This window comes from Impatiens glandulifera, chromosome 6 (assembly GCF_907164915.1).
Source record: "Impatiens glandulifera chromosome 6, dImpGla2.1, whole genome shotgun sequence".
In the NCBI taxonomy this organism is placed as follows: Eukaryota; Viridiplantae; Streptophyta; class Magnoliopsida; order Ericales; family Balsaminaceae; genus Impatiens; species Impatiens glandulifera.
The window spans coordinates 1,838,478-1,858,490 of NC_061867.1; the positions used below are offsets into that span (position 1 = coordinate 1,838,478).

Sequence of the window (20,013 nt, forward strand, 5' to 3'; positions counted from 1 at the left end):
AATTACTAAAGAAATAAAAATACTATTTCATCATCAAACAATGATAAGATAGAAAATTAGCAAATATTATTATTGTGAATACTATTTTAAATAAGAAAATAAACAATAACATAATACATACCAAAAATATCATTATTAACATAAATATAGATATATTAGATTAGCTAGTCCTTTTGTACTAATATTCCAACACTCATATTTAAGGAAAGTTTGAAGTTTTAGGAAATGTATAATTTTGTTTTATATTATAATATTCTCAAAAAGTAAAAATACACAAATAATAATGTATCTAAATTAAACCAAAAATTAAGAATCTATCAAATATAATGACAATTAATTTTTGAAATTCTATGACTTAACCGCTTTTCTTTTTTAAAAATTAGTTTTTCAATTCAACTAGAATAAATGTTTATAAATATAAATAATAACAGTAAAAATTGAATAAAGCTGTGTTTTTACGATTCTTTGAATATTTTTTATGTGACACTTTCTCATAATTTCTTAAATTTTTTAATTTATTTCATTATTTATTTATTTAATTCTTAAAAAAATACATAACTTACATTTATCCTTTCGTTTTATCCATAATTTTCTCGTTATATTTTTATGTCAATTCTAGATTTTTTTCAAACCCACCCAAACTCAGATTTCTGAACTCGTCCAGTGAGTCTCATAAGTGGTGGGTAATACTAAAATCCTACATTAATAATAATAATAAAAATTTAAACAAATAAAAATAATTGTGTATGAAAATTCTCTAAAGGTCAATTTTAAAACTTCCACTAATATTTTCTAAGAAATTTTAAGAATTTATTTTAAATTTTCATTTAAATAAATTGAAAGTTCAAAATCAAATTACACATTCTACTATTATTATTATTAATAATAATAATAATAAAAATGCTTATTTATAAATAAAACAAAGAATCTAACAAAAAATCAACATAAAACACTTATAATGTTATGCAAGTATATTTAAAGTTAATTAAAAAAATTTAAATACATCAATATTATGCTATATATAAGTATAAGTGTTGTAACCCTTTCACTACAAATGCACTCACTTGTTCTTCCCCTCCTTGTCATTTTAAATATTCAAATTGCTTCTCTGAAGATCCAGTGAAATCGTTGCCCTAAATCTCAGGTAACTCTCTCTCTCTCTCTATCTCTTCATTTGCACCTTTTTGCTTACTCTGTTATGGCGAACAAACAAAAGGGTTCGATTCATACTAATGAAACATACAATAAAACTGTTTTATATGAAATTCTTGAAGTGGGTTTTTGAAATGGTGGGAAAAAGACTTCATTTTTATGATTTGGGTTTAGTAATTTGATGAATTCATTGTTGTTGGGTTGAAGAAAGGGTAGTATTGTCATATTAAAGTTGATAGCCATTAACATGCACAAACTTTAGAGGCAGAGGTGTCAATTCATGGATTCGGGTTGTCCAATACATAATGGCTACTATTTAATAATTCGTGTAAAAATATTTAACATAAACGGTAAAGAATGGAATTCAACTCTATTTAACTTGATTAATTTAATATAAGTCTCTATTTTAGATTAAAATAATATTAACATAAAAAAATGAGGTTAAATTATAAATTGAAAAAATAAAATTATAAACAAATTTTTACAAGTTGGGTTTAGTAATTTGCTGAATTCAAAGGAAGGGTATTATTGTCATATGAAAGTTGATGGACAATAACATGCACAAACTTTAGAGTTTAGCAATACTAACTAAGGTGAACATATTTACTATGTCAGGTCATTTTTTTTAATCATAAACATAATTTGGCTTATTTATTTGTAATTGATCTGAATTTGACATTCAAATTCAATCTGTTTCATTTAAATTCTCTTCATAAGTTTTTTTTTTAGATTATCAAGCTCTATAAACTCAAACACTTTTTTAGTATTAAAATCAGAAGTAGGACTGAGCTCACTTAACTGATCGGAACACAATCCGATTCAATCATATATCTAGTATATGTCTTTATTTCAGATTAAAATAACGTCAACACAAAATAACAATAAAGTTAAATAAAAAAAATTTCATATAGAAAATCTTATAAAAGAAATGAGTTAGCTAGTAAGAAAGGATAAACATAAATTTTTACTTTATGAAAATTGTAAACAAGTTGGTCAATATAGTCTAACTTTAACTTATTTTAGGTCAACTGGATTTTAATATATTTATTAATCAATTTAAATGGATAGACATCATTTCAACTCAAAGTCTTAAAGTAAAAAATAATTATCCTAATTTGATTATTTTGTGTTTGGATCATCTCGAATCAAAAATTGACCCACCTAACAAAACTTAACAAGTGTCATCGACTCATAAGTGCTTTCTATGAATCAAATTGTAAGAAGACAAAAATACCCTCATCCTCTACTTAAAACGGATTAACGAGTCTATTTTTAGTCATTACATTACATGTTGATCCGATTGGACCTATTTATTAATTAGGTTAAACAGGGCCGACTCAATTTTGACCGGTTTATTATTTATTAATAGGTTAAACAAGTTAATTTGAGAACTTGAACTCTTAACCTTAATTTTTTCGTATTGGATTATAAAAAGACAAAAATATCCTTATCCTCTACTTAAAAATCCAATTGTATTCTACTGTCACTAGTTATGACTTTTATGAAGACAAATTTGTTGACTACTAAACAAGTCAATAGTAAGCTTTAACGTTTCTCTAAAACAAAGATTATCTTTTTGCAGGATTCAAACTAGAGTTTGAATTCTACCTCTACTCAATAACAATGGCGACAAATACAACAATGAAGTGTTCATCTCCAATGAAAGCCGTATCGAATGGAATCTTTCAAAACGACAATCCCTTAGATTTTGCTCTTCCTCTCGCCATTCTTCAAATATGTCTTGTCGTTGTTCTAACCAGATTCCTCGCTTTCCTTTTGAAACCATTGCGACAGCCACGAGTAGTTGCAGAAACCATTGTAAGTTTTTTCAAAAAAAGAAATTGGGTTTATCTTCAATTTTAACGGATATAAAACATTCTTGTTCTTAGGGTGGTGTTTTGCTTGGTCCGTCGGCTTTTGGCCGGAGTTCGGCTTACCTACACAGGATGTTTCCGGCAAGAAGTCTTACGGTTCTCGACACACTAGCAAACCTCGGATTAATCTTCTTTTTATTCCTGGTTGGTCTTGAATTAGACTTGAAATCCATTCATAAAACGGGGAAGAAAGCAATGATGATTGCTGTCGCAGGAATCACTCTCCCGTTTGCGTTAGGAATCGGAACTTCGTTTATCCTACGATCAACGATCGATGAAGGTGTAAACGAAGCTCCGTTTCTCGTATTCATGGGTGTTTCTCTATCGATTACAGCTTTCCCTGTTCTCGCACGTATCTTAGCTGAACTCAAGCTTTTAACGACGGAAGTTGGTCGGTTGGCAATGTCGGCTGCGGCCGTTAATGACGTTGTTGCTTGGATTCTATTGGCACTCGCGATTGCGTTGTCGAGTAAAGGTCATTCTCCGGTTATATCGATTTGGGTTTTCTTATCGGTTATCGGGTTTGTCTTAATTTGCGCGTTTGTGATCCCTAAAACTTTCAATTGGATGGCTACTCGTTGCCCCGAAGGAGAACCTACTAATGAGTTTTACGTTTGCGTTACGTTTACGATTGTATTAGCGGCGGGATTTGTAACCGACGCTATTGGTATTCACGCACTTTTTGGTGCTTTCGTGGTTGGAATTCTCATTCCGAAAGAAGGGCCGTTTGCAGGAGCTTTAGTGGAGAAAGTTGAGGATTTAGTGTCGGGTTTGTTTCTTCCTTTGTATTTCGTATCGAGCGGTTTGAAAACAAACGTCACGACAATTCAAGGGGCGCAATCGTGGGGTCTTCTTGTTTTGGTTATTTCAACTGCTTGTTTGGGGAAGATTGTGGGTACAGTTGTTGTTTCTCTTTTGTGTAAACTGCCTTTTCAAGAAGCTGTCGCTTTAGGATTCTTGATGAATACTAAAGGATTGGTTGAACTCATTGTTCTTAACATTGGCAAAGACAGAGGAGTAAGTTCATTTTCAAATAATCTCAACTTCTCGAAGTAAATGAGTAAATTCATCTTCAATTCGTATTGTGTTTTGTTGTTTTTCAGGTGTTGAACGATCAGACATTCGCGATCATGGTACTAATGGCGTTATTCACAACATTCATAACAACTCCAATTGTCATCGCGGTTTACAAACCAGCAAAACAGAACGTCTTCCGTTCCCAACACAAACAGAGGACAATTGAGAGAAAACAAACCAACAAATCTCCGCTTCGAATTCTCGCTTGTTTCCACACCAATAGAAACATTCCATCTTTGCTTAACCTAATCGAAGCTTCTCGAGGAACTTCTGGAGGGCTTCACGTTTACGCAATGCATCTAATTGAATTAACAGAGAGATCTTCCGCCATTAGAATGGTTCAAAGAGCTGAAAAAAACGGACTCAATCAGATTATAGTGGCGTTTGAAGATTTCAATTTGCTGAGTAAAGTATCGATCAAATCCAAGACAGGGATTTCTAGAATGTCTAATATGTACGAGGATATATGTACTATGGCTGAAAACAAACGTGTATCGATTATAATCCTTCCGTTTCATAAACACCAAAGACTCGACGGGCAGTTTGAGATTACTCGATCTGAATATAAACAAATGAATTTGAATGCCCTAGAACATGGGCCGTGTTCTGTTGGGATATTTGTCGATAGGGGACTTGGAGGGAACAGTCATGTAACGGCTAGGAATGTAAATTCTGTTTTTACCGTTATATTCTTTGGTGGATCCGATGATCGTGAAGCCCTTTCTTATGGTGCTCGAATGGCAGAGCATCCTGGAATTACGTTGGTTGTGATTCGATTTGTTTACGTTGGGGAAGAACATGTTAAAGTTAATGTCGAGAAAACCGACATGAAAGAAAGATTGTCGGATGACGAATTGTTCTTATCGAGATTCAGGGATAATAGTTCGATTAAATTTGAGGAGAGGATTGTGAGTAGTGTTGATGAAATGGTGGAAGTTATTCAAGAAAGTAGCCGTTGTAATTTGTATTTGGTCGGGAGGACGCCGGAGGGACAATTGGCGGCGGGTTTGAAGGTGATGTCGGATTGTTCGGATTTGGGACCGGTCGGAGGTTTGTTGACTTCGCCGGAGTTTTCAACGACGGCGTCGGTTTTGGTGGTGCAGCAGTATGTTAATTGAACCGGGTTTAATTACTATGTTTTTACATTTTGTGTGGCTAAAATATGTATGTTATTGTGTGTTTTTTTTTAAGTATTAATGTTTCACTTGACTGTGAAATATTTATATTTATATTTTAATTATCCAATTTGTATTTTCTTTATTTGGGTATGGAGAATCTTTTGAATCTGAAAGTCGTAAACTGTGGGCAAAGGAAGGTTGACTTGGTTTCTTCCTTCCTTCTTCCTCCAACCTGGATTTGTGGGTCCAATTTGAATGTTTTTTTTTTTATATTTATAAATGTTTTAGTTGTTCAAGTATTCGAAGAGTTTATTCACATCATTATTGATTAATGGGTCGATATTAGGGATTTAAATGAGTCACAGTTGTTCGCAAATTGTTCGGTTTGACTTTATCGAAGATTGAGTCGAGCTCGTGCACACTTGTTTAATATTCGAATCGAGTTCATATAATATTTGCTCGATGACTTGTTGAGTTTTTCAAGCATGATAATAAATAATATATTTTTATTTTAATATTAAAACATAAAATTTAAAATAAGTATTTTTTCTTTAAAAATATTTGAAAATTTAATTTTAATTCAAGTTTTTGAGTTGAGTCGAGTTTGTAGATAAATAGTCTAGTCGAACTCGATTTAAAATTTATAAACTCTTTCGAGCTCGAGCTAATAAATAATTAATCGAGTCGAGCTTAAACTGGTTTGAACTCGGCTTGACTCATTTCGAGCTCGAGCTAATAAATAGTTCAATCATGAATTCATCAATCCCAAATTGTAATAGAGACTTCATTAAAGATTTAGTAGAAAATAAGAAATGAAAAAGACTTAGAATATGAAAGAGATTCGAGGAGAAGCAAGTGTAGTCACACAATCTTATATTCAAACTTCAACAACAAAAAAAAATCACATTATAATTTGAAAAAAAGTCAAGTAAACTATGATAGTGAAAAAACTATTATTGACTTCCTTGGTTCTTAATTGTGTCTGTCCATTTTCTATAATACAATAAGACAAATTTAATTTTTTTCAATTATCATTTTGATGATGTACCCGCCTAGTTGACCCGATCCTGAGCAGAAGGTTAGACATTGATTGACCTTTATCGTTGGGAGCCGAAGATCCCTCTCCAGATTAATTCATTTTTCAAGCCACAAATCACTCCAAGAGGATGATGGTTCAGATGTTCCCCAGTCAAAGTCTCCACTCTTCACGCTGCTCAACTAAAAGGTGCACCATATTAATATGAATCGACAAAGATCTTCTTACACACGTCCACAAGGTTAGCATGAATGACAATCATCACTAGTCTATCACTAGTTTCTCCTGAGGGCATGGTATGAGTTCTTGGTGTTGTTTAATAGATGTCGAGTATAGTTTTTCACCATCCGAGAATCTCCATCTGCGTGTTGTGAGCAAGCTAGAATCCAACTATCAGTTGGTTCACCAATTATCTGACTCCGTGTATATTTGAAACTTAATGTATTAATTGTGTGTAAGGAACACAAGAGGGTACATAAATAAATAAAGTTTGAGAATGAAAGCTATATTACTTAAGTTATCTCATAAATAACAAAAATAGTATTTAAATATTATACAAGTCAACTTTTAAGGGTAGATTTAAATAATAGACGCAAATTGAATGGTCAATAGTGACTTTAGCCTTCAATAAATAGCGGGCTAAACTCAATAGAATCTTCACAATTCTCTCTCTATGCAATTTCTCTCAATAATTTGAACTTCATGCCCTAATCTAAGCAACCGCCGCCGATTCCGCCGCCATCGCCGTCGCCGGAAACAACAGCAATACGAATCTCGACTCCGATCATCAGGTACCTCTCCTCTTTCTCTATCTCTCTGATTTACTGCATTTTGTTTCTTTTCATTCTCTGCGATGATGAATGAAACGTAAACGATTTCATTGAATCTAATGAGAAATAACCGTCGTCGACGGTCGATCACATTGAAGAAGATCGATTCGTATGTGAATCGCCGACGTTCGTTTCTAGCTGTGATTAGTTAGGGCATCTGGTTTGATTAGTGAATTCAGGGCATTATTGTCAATCTAAAAGTTGACAACCGTTTTCGCACGACTTTTTGGTGCATTTTTGTCAAGTTTTCACATCGTTTGAACTGAATTTTGTGGAAAATGACAAAATTGTCTACGATCTATGGTTGAATTTACTGTTTTGTCCAGTCAAATTTGATCTTCTTTCTCATCTTCCATTGAAATTTCATTGAAATTTCTCTATATCTGAAGTTGAATTTCTAGTATTTATTTTGATTTATATTGTGTATTTTAGTGTTTAAATTATATAAAAAATTTATTATATATTTTTTAAATCCAAAATTAGATTCTCTCTTAGATGTAAAAATTTAGTATAAATGATTAAATATTTTAATTTTGATTTTATTCTTATTATGTACTATCTTATTTAAGTATAGTTATAATGCTCCAATCTTTTAATAGAAAAAATATTATATTAGTTGTATATAGAATTTTCATATAATAAAAATTAATATACTATTTTGGGATATATGAACTCTATTAAATATATTTGAATAAATTTTACAGATATACAATTTTTTTCCAAATTTATTTGGATTTTTATTTAATTAATTTTGTTTGATTAATAATTAAAATATTAAAATTTATTTATATAGTTAGGGTGGGATGAATCTATGTTAGGGTTTAGGGTTCCACAATCAATAATATATATATTTAACGTTTAAAACTCATCTTCATCCACTCGTATTTTTTTCGAGCCCACACCAAATACACCAAATAATTTTCAAACTCATGTCAACTCTAATTCATGAACCCGATCCTACAAATTATCAAAAAATCTGACTGGTTAAATATTTATGATGTTTATATTTTTTTAAAATTTTAAAATTTTGTGGAATATTTGATAATAGATACAATTATAGTGGACCCAATTGATAATCTTCCAAGAGAATTTTGACCGATAGATTTTAAAAGTGGGATATTTTAGTGGGGTTTGTAATAACAAAATAATATGTCATTTAAGTTTGGTTATAAACTTCTATTTAAAAGCTAAAAAGTATAATAGAGGATAACGTGTTATGAAATAAAAATATAGAAAAGTAGTATAAAGTTATCTTTTTTGTTTATATAGTAATCCATTTCTTAACTTTAATTATACGTAATAGAGCATTAGAGCATCCAATGCTTCTATCTAATATTTTATACACATGTTTATTGGTTGCCTACTTTATTTTTTTTTATCTTATTTTAAACATGAATTTTACTAGTCACACCAACCCTTTTTTACTATGATCCAGAGGTATTTTTATATGAAATTTGATTTATTAAGTAAAATTATTGATACTATATTATTTGAAAAAGATTAAAAACAGGATTTACTCTTTTGTGTACGTAAATTAGTAGTATGAAATAGATAATCGTTTAAGCAAAATAGATAAAGTTCGAATAAATAAATAAAAATGAATGTTTGCAAAGATTTTTCAGAAGGGCAATGAGATTTTTGACTCAATCTGTCGATTTCTCAAATCTAACCTCAGTGATATTTGAAATTTTTAAAAGTTTTACTATTTTTTTCAACCAAATTATTCATCAAAAAAAAAATAAAACAAATGGTTCCTATACATTTTTACATATACTTGTCCTATTTGAAAATATCCAAAAACAGGGCTTAACCCTCTCTTATGGAACCGATTTTTCAATCATTTTAGCTCCTTGGCAGCGATATCATTATCCTAAAACAAATCAAATAATTTAAACTTTTCTGAAGTCTTACAATAAACTGTAGCATAGGTAATAGATCTTGATCCCTTAATTTTGTCTTATTAGCTTAAGATGGTACCTTAGGACGGTGGGTAGTAATTAGTACCCCTTTATCAATTTGATCTTTATCCCTTATTTGAGTTTCCATTTAATTGATTGGTTGTTGGTAATTTCTTCATTTTGATCCAAAAAGTATTAATTTTGATCCATATTCCAGGAGGATCTGAATAAACCAGGTTAAGAAAAATGGCTACAAACACTACTGTTAAGTGCCCTGCTCCGATGAAGGCGACATCAAATGGTGTATTCCAGGGCGATGATCCATTGGATTTTGCTCTGCCTCTTGCAATCCTTCAGATATGTTTGGTGGTTGTTCTAACTCGGTTCCTAGCTTTTCTTCTCAAACCATTGAGGCAACCCCGAGTTATTGCAGAGATTATTGTAAGTTTGAAAAATAAAATAGATTTATCTTGATTATAATTTAACAAAACTGTTTTCTTTAGGGAGGTGTGTTATTGGGTCCATCTGCATTTGGCCGGAGCACGGCTTACCTTCACAAGGTGTTCCCAGCTAGAAGCCTGACTGTGCTCGACACACTAGCGAACCTCGGCCTGTTGTTCTTTCTGTTCCTTGTCGGGTTAGAATTAGACCTGAAATCTCTTCGAAGAACAGGAAAACAAGCATTGTGTATTGCAGCTGCAGGAATTAGTCTCCCATTTGCGTTAGGAATCGGTGCTTCATTCGCACTAAGAGCAACAATCTCTCATGGTGTAAAAGAAGCTCCTTTTCTCGTCTTCATGGGTGTCGCACTCTCCATAACTGCATTCCCTGTTCTTGCACGTATCTTAGCCGAGCTTAAGCTCTTAACCACAGACGTCGGTCGAATGGCAATGTCTGCAGCCGCAGTAAACGATGTTGTTGCTTGGATTCTACTCGCGCTTGCGATTGCACTTTCAGGGTCTGCCCATTCTCCTATTATTTCTTTATGGGTGTTCTTATGTGGGTTCGGTTTTGTTGGACTCTGTTCTATTGTTATCCCACGGATATTCAATTGGATGGCTAAACGTTGCCCTGAGGGCGAACCTGTGGACGAGGTTTACATTTGTGCTACTATGGCCACAGTTTTAGCTGCAGGGTTTGTAACTGATTCAATCGGGATTCATGCGCTTTTTGGTGCGTTTGTGGTTGGTGTTCTTATTCCAAAAGACGGGCCTTTTTCAGGTGCGTTAGTTGAGAAAGTGGAGGATTTGGTATCGGGTTTGTTCCTTCCTCTTTATTTCGTGTCGAGCGGTTTGAAAACAAACGTGGCTACTATTCAAGGACCGCAATCGTGGGGGCTTCTTGTTTTGGTTATAAGCACGGCCTGCGTTGGGAAGATGGTTGGCACGATTGTCGTATCGCTTCTATGTAAGATTCCGTTTCGTGAATCGCTGGCGTTGGGATTCCTGATGAATACTAAAGGTTTGGTTGAGCTCATCGTGCTTAATATTGGGAAAGATAAAGGTGTTTTGAACGACCAAACGTTTGCGATTTGTGTTCTGATGGCTCTGTTCACAACTTTTATCACTACGCCACTTGTGATCGCGGTTTACAAACCGGCTAAGATGAACGTTCGAGCTGAGTATAAGTATAGAACGATTCAGAGAAGGGCTACAAATTCTCAGCTTCGGTTATTGGCTTGTTTCCATAATACTAGGAACATTCCGTCTTTGCTTAACTTAATAGAAGCATCTCGTGGAACTTCGATGAGGAACGGGCTTTACGTTTACGCCATGCATCTCATGGAGCTCTCAGAGAGATCCTCCGCCATTCGAATGGTTCTCAAGGCGACGAACGACGGGGTTCCGTTCTGGAACAGGGGTCAGTCTTCGGATTCAAACCAAGTCGTTGTAGCGTTTGAAACGTTCCGTCAGCTAAGCAGAGTGACGATTCGACCTACGACCGCTATCTCGAGAATGTCTAACATCCATGATGATATATTTAGCAGCGCGGAGAGTAAGAGGCCCGCGATGATAATTCTTCCTTTCCATAAATACCCTCGGCTCGACGGGCAGCTCGAGGTAATGAGGGCGGAATTCAGACAGGTTAACAGGAATGTTCTAGAAGGAGCCCCGTGTTCGGTTGGGATACTCGTCGACCGCGGGCTAGGTGGGAACACTCATGTTTCTTCGAAAAACGTGAACTCTGTTTTCACGGTTTTGTTCTTTGGTGGGCATGACGATCAAGAGGCTCTGGCTTACGGGGCTCGAATGGCGGAGCATCCGGGGATTACATTGGTCGTAATTCGATTCATGGTGAGTCCGAGGGCGATGGGGGAATTTGTGAACATTGATGTGGAGAAAGTTTACGGGAATGCGGAACGTTTGGAGGATGATAATGTGTTTGCCGGTTACAAGGATAAATTAAAGGATATTGATTCGGTTAAGTTTGAGGAAAAATCGGTTAGTAGTGCGGGCGAAGTTGTCGAGGTTATACGTGAGAGGAGCGGCAGTTGTAATCTGTTTGTGGTGGGGAGAATTCCTGCGGGGCAATTAGCGGCGGCTTTGAAGGTGAAATCGGATTGTTCTGAATTGGGACCGGTTGGAGGATTGTTGACTTCACCCGAGTTTACAACTACGGCTTCGGTTCTTGTGGTGCAGCAGTATCGGGATCAGCTTTCTTCGGACTCGTTGGCGTCTTTAAAAGAAGAAGACGACGATGAAGAGACTCCGGGACGAGGGAGCGATCTTTGTTCGGATACAAATTGAATGTTTCTCGGTTGGGATTAAATCGCGTGGATTAGGTTTGTTAATCTTGTAATGTGCTATGTCTAATGTCTATGTTACCAAAAATAAAAGTGGCTCATCATAATCATTGTTTTACAAAAATGTATTTGCTACTTTTATTAATAACTTTATATTTTTAATATGTGGTCATAACTTGTTTTATACTTGTGCTTGAAGAATAATTATATAAAAGATTGCAATCCCAATCCATAATGGCTTTGATCATTCATGTTTCTGTTTCTCTTGTTAACTTATATTCTTATATATATATATATATTTTTAAAATACTTTAGATCTTTTAAAGTTACTTAGATTTGAGTATTGAAATAAGAGTTAGAAGAAAAAGAATATAAAACATATATATATTTTTTAAGATAATGTAGTTTGTCAAGTTCATATTATTAAAACAAAAAGTATTTTAAAAATGAATTGTTTTTCTTCAGCTTATACAATAAAAACATAAACAGTGAATGGATCCACATAACCTATATAGGCTTTGGGTTTGGAAAAACCGAGGACAAACCCATGAAAGGTTCGGCCTATGGTAGGCCCCTTAAAAATAATTTAAAATTTAAACAATAAAAAAACAATAGGTTAATAAAGAAGATAACTAACCAACTATGTTATATTCAGATATGATGATCGTGAGGCTCTTTCTTACTAGCTAGAAATGGCAGAGCATTCCGGAATTATGTTGGTTGTGATTCGATTTGTTTACGTTGGGGGAGAGAACAGGTTAAGGTTATCCCTCTTCTAACCTAGTCCAGTGACAGTGGATACCCCAGCCTCTCTGAAATCCTAGATTCGAGTATGTTATGCGACAAGTTATGCGTCTGATTAAATAGTTAAGCGTGTTTGCGAGTTATGTATGATTAACACGCGGGCACTAGTCGCACTCCACAAGAAAAGCGAATATTAACCTTCTCAAAAATGTTAAGGTTAATATTGAGAAAACCGACATGAAACAAAGATTGTCGGATGACGAATTGTTCTTATCGGGATTGAGGCAAAGATTCGATTAAATTTGAGGAGAGAATTATGAGTAGTGTTGATCAAATGGTGGAAGTTTTTTTAGAAAAATAGCCGTTGTAATTTATATTTGGTTGGGATAGATTTAGAAGATAAGAAAGAAAGAAATTATTAGAGAATTAATCTATAATTTTCCATATACTGTATATAATGTATATTATTACGTTCTTATTAATAGAATTATACTTATAATTATTTGAACATATAATATTTTTAATTATATTTACATTTTCCCTCAAGTTGAGAATACAAATTGTGCATTCCTAATTTTACACACAAATCTTCCAAGATAGTCCTTGGTAGCGCTTTGGTTAGAACATCGACAATTTGGAACCGTGATGGAATATGAGAGAGTTTAACTAGACCATTGTTGATTTTTTCAGCGACGAAGTGTCTATCGATCTCAATATACTTTGTTCTATCGTGGTGAACCAGATTTTTGGCGATACTAATGGCTGCAAGATTATAACAATAAAGCTTAATTGTAGGATCATTAATAACACCAATCTATTTTAGAACTCTAACAACCCAAAGTCTTTCACATAACCCAAGTGTAAGAGAGCTCTCAACTCTGCTCCGGCACTACTTCGAGATACAACTAATTGTTTCTTGATTCTCCACGTCACAAGATTACCCCACACATAAGTACAATAAGCCGAAGTGGATTTTCTATCCGTGATGTCTCCGACCCAATCAACATCCGTATAAATTAACACATCCTTGTTTTAAATTTTAAGGAACATTAATCATTACTTAGAGTGCCTTTAATATATCTCAAAATTCGATAAACCGCATCCATATAATCTTGAGCAGGGTTATTCATTAACTGACTCACAACACTTACTGAGAAATCAATATGGGACAAGTGTGTGATAAATAAATTAGACGACCTATCAGTTTATGATATATTCCCTTATCAACTAAGACTTCATCTTGTATATTAAAAATACATGAAAAATCGTTTAAATATAACGATAATGATCGTTTTGCTGTGATGTGAGTTATTGTATATCACTTATAGATAAATTTTATCTATTTTAATTAAATAGGAGTGAATGGATCTATGTAGGTCCCATTTGGATGACTTTTTTTAAATAAATTATTTGGTGTAAAATTTGAACTATGACGTTCTGTACTCAATGATTGTGTTTTACCGTATGCATTTTACTCATTTTGATGAATTTTAATAAGTAGTTTGATTTAGTTGTCTAGATACTCTTATAATTCTGGAGATATAATAGAGTTTATTCACATCATTATAGATGAATGTGTTCTTCGATATCTTAAATTTAAATTGTTGTCATTTTTATTTATGATTTTTTCATTTGATTTGCCACAATAGTTAAATCATGAATTCATTATCCCAAATTGTATTAGAGATTAAGTAAAAATAAGAAAGAAGAGTTGGAATATGAGGAATGATTGACACTATTGAAAGATGGCAGAGGAGCAAGTCAATTACATAGTTTATTTTATTTTTGTTAAATATAATACTTTTACCTAAAATATACATAATTAAATAAAAATAATAATACCAAATTTATTTTTATTTTGGCTTAGGATACTTATAACTTGATGACTATTATTTCTAACTAGGGCTAGTTTGCCTATGGGCACCCTCCCTTCCCATCCCTATAAAAATAATAAAAATCCTTTCCCATCCCTATAAAAATAATAAAAATTACTCATATAAGGTCTTATTCGGATTGATGTTTTTTAAAAAATCTAGAGGGAGAAAGAAATAATGATTGTTGATGATTTTGAGAAAATGATGATTATTTTTAGTAAAAAAGATTTAAAGGGTATTGATATATAAATAAAATAAAAAATAATAATTTAAAATAGAGGGTATTTTAGTATTTTCGTTAATGAAATGAGTGATGTGATTGTTAAGAAGTGATGGATTAGAAAAGTAATTTTATTTGGGTTATTATAAAAACCTAAGGAGAACAATGCCTAAGGTTAAGGTTAGAATCTAAGACCTAATTCAAATTAATGTAATATTAATGTAACCATATAACTTATAAATTAATAATGTTTTCAATATATGACCTACAAACATCGGGACAGGCCTCCTAGGGTTCACCCATTTTGTAATACGATGACAAATAATGTTATAATTTGATATTTTTATGGGTTTTCATCGTTATGTTGCGATTTTAAACATTTAGTTAATCATGATTCAACTCTAGAAATGTATTTTGGTATTGTGAGTTTTTATTTTATTTGTTTTGTAAGTTTATTTGAAACCACAACAGTAGAGATGACAATGGAGCGGTTCGAAGTCGGGAATGTATTTACCATCCCCGTCTAGTTTTTACTTTGGAGATCTTTTTACTACTATCGCCGCCCCCATTCGGTTTCGGAAAATTCTCGCGGGACACCGTTTATATCATATTTTTAAAAATAAATATTTTTTTTATATAAATGAATTTTTTAATATAATATATATATATATATATATATATTAAAAAATTATATTATTATAAAAAATAAGTTTAAAACTCTTATAAAATATAATAATTTGTGATTTTATATATTTAATTGTTGTTTTAGTGTTTAAAGCATAATCAGGGTGAAATCGAAACGGTTCGAAACATGTGACACAAATATCATCCATGTCCCATTCTCATTCAAATATCAGTCAAACCGGGAAACAATTCTCTTCATGTCCAAAGCTGTCGCTGTGTAAACAACAACAATACGAATCATCAGGTACCTTTCCTCTTTCTCTGATTTACTACATTTTGTTTCTTTCATTCTCTGCAATGATGAAACGTTAAACGATTAGATTGAATCTAAGGAGAAATAATCGTCGTCGATCACATTCGAGTAGATCGATTCGTATGTGCATCGCCGACGTTCGTTTCTAGTTGTGGTTAGTTAGGGCATTTGGTTTGATTAGTGAATTGAGGGCATTATTGTCAATCTGAAAGTTGATAACCGTTTTCACATCGTATGAACTAAATTTTATAGAAAATGACGAAATTGCCTACTATCTAGGCTTGAATATACTGTTTTGTCCATCATTCTCTAGTCAAATTTGATCGTCTTTCATAGAAATTTCAGATAAATTTTTCTTAAGTCGAGTTTCTAGTATTTATTTTAATTTATATAAATTTTCTCCCTATCTATTAATAAGAAAAATTATTTGAATTATTGTTATATATGATATTTTTTTTAGTGAAGTTTGATTAATAATAAAAATAATTAAAATTTGGTTATATTCAACCCACGAATATAAGGGCATATATATTTTTTTAAGTAGAAAAATGATATTATTCCTTAACTTTTTTAATTTAAATTACTATTATTTTTCTAATTTTCAAACAAATTTAGAAACTCACACTACTATTTTCTTTAAGTCCACGCCAAATGTTTTCAAAATCATCCGTAAATAAAATATAAAAAATTGACTGATTTGATATTTCTGATCTTAATATATATTGTGCTAATATATATAATTTTTTCTAAATTTTAAAATTTAAGGGAATATTTGATATTAGATATAATTATAATAGTAGGCGCAATTGATATTAAGGGAATTTTCATCAGATAAATTTTTAGCAGTGTGATACTTTAACTAAATCCAATAAAATAATTAATAAGACGTCATTTAAGTTTGGTTTAAAATATGTAACAGAGGATAGTAAATATATATAAAAGTAGTATAAAGTAGAGATACGTAATAAGTTTGATAAATACGAACCGACACGATCCAACACGATATTTATACAGAACGACATGATACTTTATTATTTCACTCGGGTCTTGGGTTAACACGATACAAACATGAGACAACATGATCACAACACGATTATGAATTTATACGATCGTAACATGGTTACGAGTCGACACATACACAACACAAGTATAAACACGACACAAGTATAGACACGACACGAGCACAAGTATACACACGAAACGACATAAACACAATTATTCACATGATCTAGGTTACTTACATTAACATTCTCTAAACCTATTATATTAAAAGAAGAAGACGATGATGAAGAGACTCCGGGGCGAGGGAGTGATCTTTGTTCGGATACAATCGTTTACTGCGACTACAAACATGGGAATACGACCGACGTTTGTGGTTAAGAGAATAATTTCGGCTAAGATACGTGCAAGAATAGGGAATGGAGTTATTGAGAGTGCGACACCCATGAAGACGAGAAAAGGAGCTTCTTTTATAACATGAGAGATTGTTGCTCTTAGTGCGAATGAAGTACCGATTCCTAACGCAAATGGGAGACTAATTCCTGCAGTTGCAATACACAATACTTCTTTTCCTATTCTTCGAAGAGTATATATAAATAATTAATTAATATATATAAATAAATAATTAATATATACCGACCGACTAATAATATAATTTAATATATAAATAAATAAATAATTAACATGAGTGTGTCAATGCACGATTATGTTGATACGATTCGTGTTATTCCAACTAAATCGTGTCATCGTGTTCGGCAACTAAATTGTGTCATCGTGATATTCCGACTAAATTGTGTCATCGTGATATTTCGACTAAATTGTGTCATCGTGTTGTTCCGACTAAATTGTGTCATCGTGTTATTTCGACTAAATTGTGTCATCGTGTTATTCCGACTAAATTGTGTCATCGTGTTATTCCGACTAAATTGTGTCATCGTGTTATTCCGACTAAATTATATCATTGTGTCGTAGTTGTAAATCAGAAGAAGTCAATAGCCCTTTTGTTGAAATCGATACACTTTTGTTCTTGCGTTTAACAATCTGGACAAGACTCTGATACAAATGATAACTGATTGAATGACTAGAAAAGCGACACGTGGATGTTGAAAATGAAACCATATGAATTGGTTTTTCTGTTTTTAAAATTTACTAACTCCGTCCTTGAACTTAGTTTAATTTCTATTTGAACACCTGTATTTCTTTTATGTCTAATATGGCCTACGCCAAATAACTGAAGGAATTTTAGAGTATATCGTGAGATTTTCTTTCAGTTGGAAAGGTTATGTAATGAATGAGCCTAGACTCAATTTACTAATCTCTCATCTCTCTTTTGTATAATATTTTCTTGTCTAACAATCTTTTCCCTTCTTTTGTATAATACTTTTTTTTTTTAATTTAAGTAATTTATTAATATTTAAAATTAAGTTACTAAAATATTAAATTATTTTAAATATAAAATTAAATATTGAGTAATATATTATTGATAATTTATAAAAAAAAAATATATTAAAAGAATTAGAGTCATTAATATTTAATATATATATATATATAATATTGGTCGAAATAACAAATTAGGGCTCCTTATTGGAGGCCAAATGCAATTTGGGATCTCTTTTTTTGAACTTTAGAATTTGGGACTCATTATTGGAGTCAATTGTAATTTAGGACCTCTTCTTTCGAACTTCACAATTTGGGGCTCCTTATTGAGACCAATTACAATTTGAGACTTCTTCTTTCTAACCTCACAATTTAGGGCTCCACATTGTCAAGTTTATACAAAATAGGGTTTTGCCCTAACGGACATGAATGTCCGTAAAAAATGTATTACGTGTCTTTTATAATTAAAAAATTAACAGTGACATTTAATTCTAAATAATACTAACGTGGCCACGTAATATTTTTTTTTTACGAAAATCTATGTCCTTTAGGGCAAAACCTCATTTTGTATAAACTTAACAATGCGGAGCCTCAAATTGTGATGCTTGAAATAAGATGTCCCAAATTGCAGTTAGTCCCAATAAGGAGCCATAAATTGCAAGATTCGAAAGAAGAGATCCCAAATTGCAATTGACCTCCAACATGAAGCCTCAAATTATAAGGTTCAAAAGAAGATGTCCCAAATTACAATTAACTCCTAATAAGAAGCTCTAATTTATTATTTCAACCAGCCATATAATATTATTTCAAATATAAACTTAATTAAACATTGTCAACTTATGTTATACCCTGAAATCTAATAAGAATAAGCGGAATAAATTAGAACAAATAAGTTAAATTATAAACTCAATCAAACTCACCCTATTATAATCTCAGAGTTCAAAAACTTTATACCTATTAGTTTAATTTTTCTACCTCAAACTTCTGTATATAAATATTCGAAGTGGACAAATATTGTTTTACACTAGAAACTTAAGATTGATGAACCATAAGATGATCACGATGACTTCAATTATAAATTATTTTTCATATCTACCTATTATATTTGAAACTATATGGGTTAATTAACTGTATATGTTGAAAAATATTGATATTAATTGTATTTCAATGATTATAATCTTCCGTAAATGATATACTCAAATTTGATTGATTTTCAATTTGTATTAACTCAAACGAGTCAATATAACAAAACAAATTAGTTATATTTTCAATCCATAAAACTGTTTGCAAAATGATTAACATTTCTAACTATCAAAAAATTATCTTCAAAATGAAAGAGAAAGAACAATAGATGACAAAATTATTGTCTTGTCACTTAATTGATTGTATTTTATTATCTTTAAAATTCTTATAAGGAAATCAACCAATTCTAACTCTAACTCTTATGTGAAAAAATATAATTGTCTTAATTGACAATTTTTTAAGTACATAATTGAAAATAATAATAGTTTAAATATGAAAAATGGGTCAGTACTTGTACAAGAAGCTTTGTTTAAACGTATTTACTATTAAAATTTAATTTAAAACTGTGAACTATTATAATTTGGCTCATCTCTTTTATTAGAGTTATTTTTTTTATTACAATTAATTAATTAAATTCTTCATCGCCTCTCATGTCATCCATGAATCTTCTTTCCTCACTTTATTTTCATTTTCACTTATATATATATAAAAATTCTTCCAAGCTTTATAACTAGCCAATATTCATGGTGTCCTCGAAGGATTCCTAATCGTGTTCAAATTGGATTTCCATCACTCAGACGATCTATTATCGCATGCACTTTCCTCCGTCAAGATCGAGAGGTCTGACTCCGTTCTAAATAATAATAGAGAGACAAATCTTGCTATCCCCGGTTTGCATTTGGGAAAGCTTGCTGCGAAAATCATAAAAGTTATACTAAATCATTTTCCGTGAAAATGCTTTCTCATGCCTTCAACGACTTCTTAGCATTCTTAGCATGTAGTAGTAACATTTCTTGTCCATTACAAAATATTTTGTTAATATTTATAACTTTGTAAAATTGTGCATATTTATTCAAATAAAATCAAACAAACTTAATCAAATAAGAATGTT

The 20,013-nt window shown here is 31.9% G+C and overlaps 2 protein-coding genes across 2 annotated transcripts; both read left to right on the forward strand.

Moving 5' to 3' along the window:
- The first annotated feature begins 2,731 nt into the window (after positions 1 to 2,731).
- LOC124941172 (cation/H(+) antiporter 18-like) lies at positions 2,732 to 5,398 on the forward strand. Its single transcript, XM_047481458.1, has 3 exons — positions 2,732 to 2,970; positions 3,042 to 4,043; positions 4,130 to 5,398. Exons 1-3 carry the CDS (start codon positions 2,776 to 2,778, stop codon positions 5,219 to 5,221), a joined length of 2,289 nt encoding a protein of 762 aa, XP_047337414.1. The 5' UTR covers positions 2,732 to 2,775; the 3' UTR covers positions 5,222 to 5,398.
- Positions 5,399 to 6,932: 1,534 nt separating this feature from the next.
- Positions 6,933 to 11,957, forward strand: LOC124941085 (cation/H(+) antiporter 18-like). Its single transcript, XM_047481350.1, has 3 exons — positions 6,933 to 7,048; positions 9,203 to 9,426; positions 9,489 to 11,957. The coding sequence occupies exons 2-3, from the start codon at positions 9,232 to 9,234 to the stop codon at positions 11,730 to 11,732; spliced, it is 2,439 nt and encodes an 812-aa protein (XP_047337306.1). The 5' UTR covers positions 6,933 to 7,048; positions 9,203 to 9,231; the 3' UTR covers positions 11,733 to 11,957.
- Positions 11,958 to 20,013: the final 8,056 nt, after the last annotated feature.

Bases quoted from the DNA above. Each gene is read 5' to 3' on its own strand.
- LOC124941172 (XM_047481458.1), top strand. From the start codon at position 2,776: ATGGCGACAAATACAACAATGAAGTGTTCATCTCCAATGAAAGCCGTA. The intron at 2,971-3,041 runs GTAAGTTTTTTC...TCTTGTTCTTAG, and splicing joins GAGTAGTTGCAGAAACCATT to GGTGGTGTTTTGCTTGGTCC. The intron at 4,044-4,129 runs GTAAGTTCATTT...GTTGTTTTTCAG, and splicing joins ACATTGGCAAAGACAGAGGA to GTGTTGAACGATCAGACATT.
- LOC124941085 (XM_047481350.1), top strand. From the start codon at position 9,232: ATGGCTACAAACACTACTGTTAAGTGCCCTGCTCCGATGAAGGCGACA. The intron at 9,427-9,488 runs GTAAGTTTGAAA...TGTTTTCTTTAG, and splicing joins GAGTTATTGCAGAGATTATT to GGAGGTGTGTTATTGGGTCC.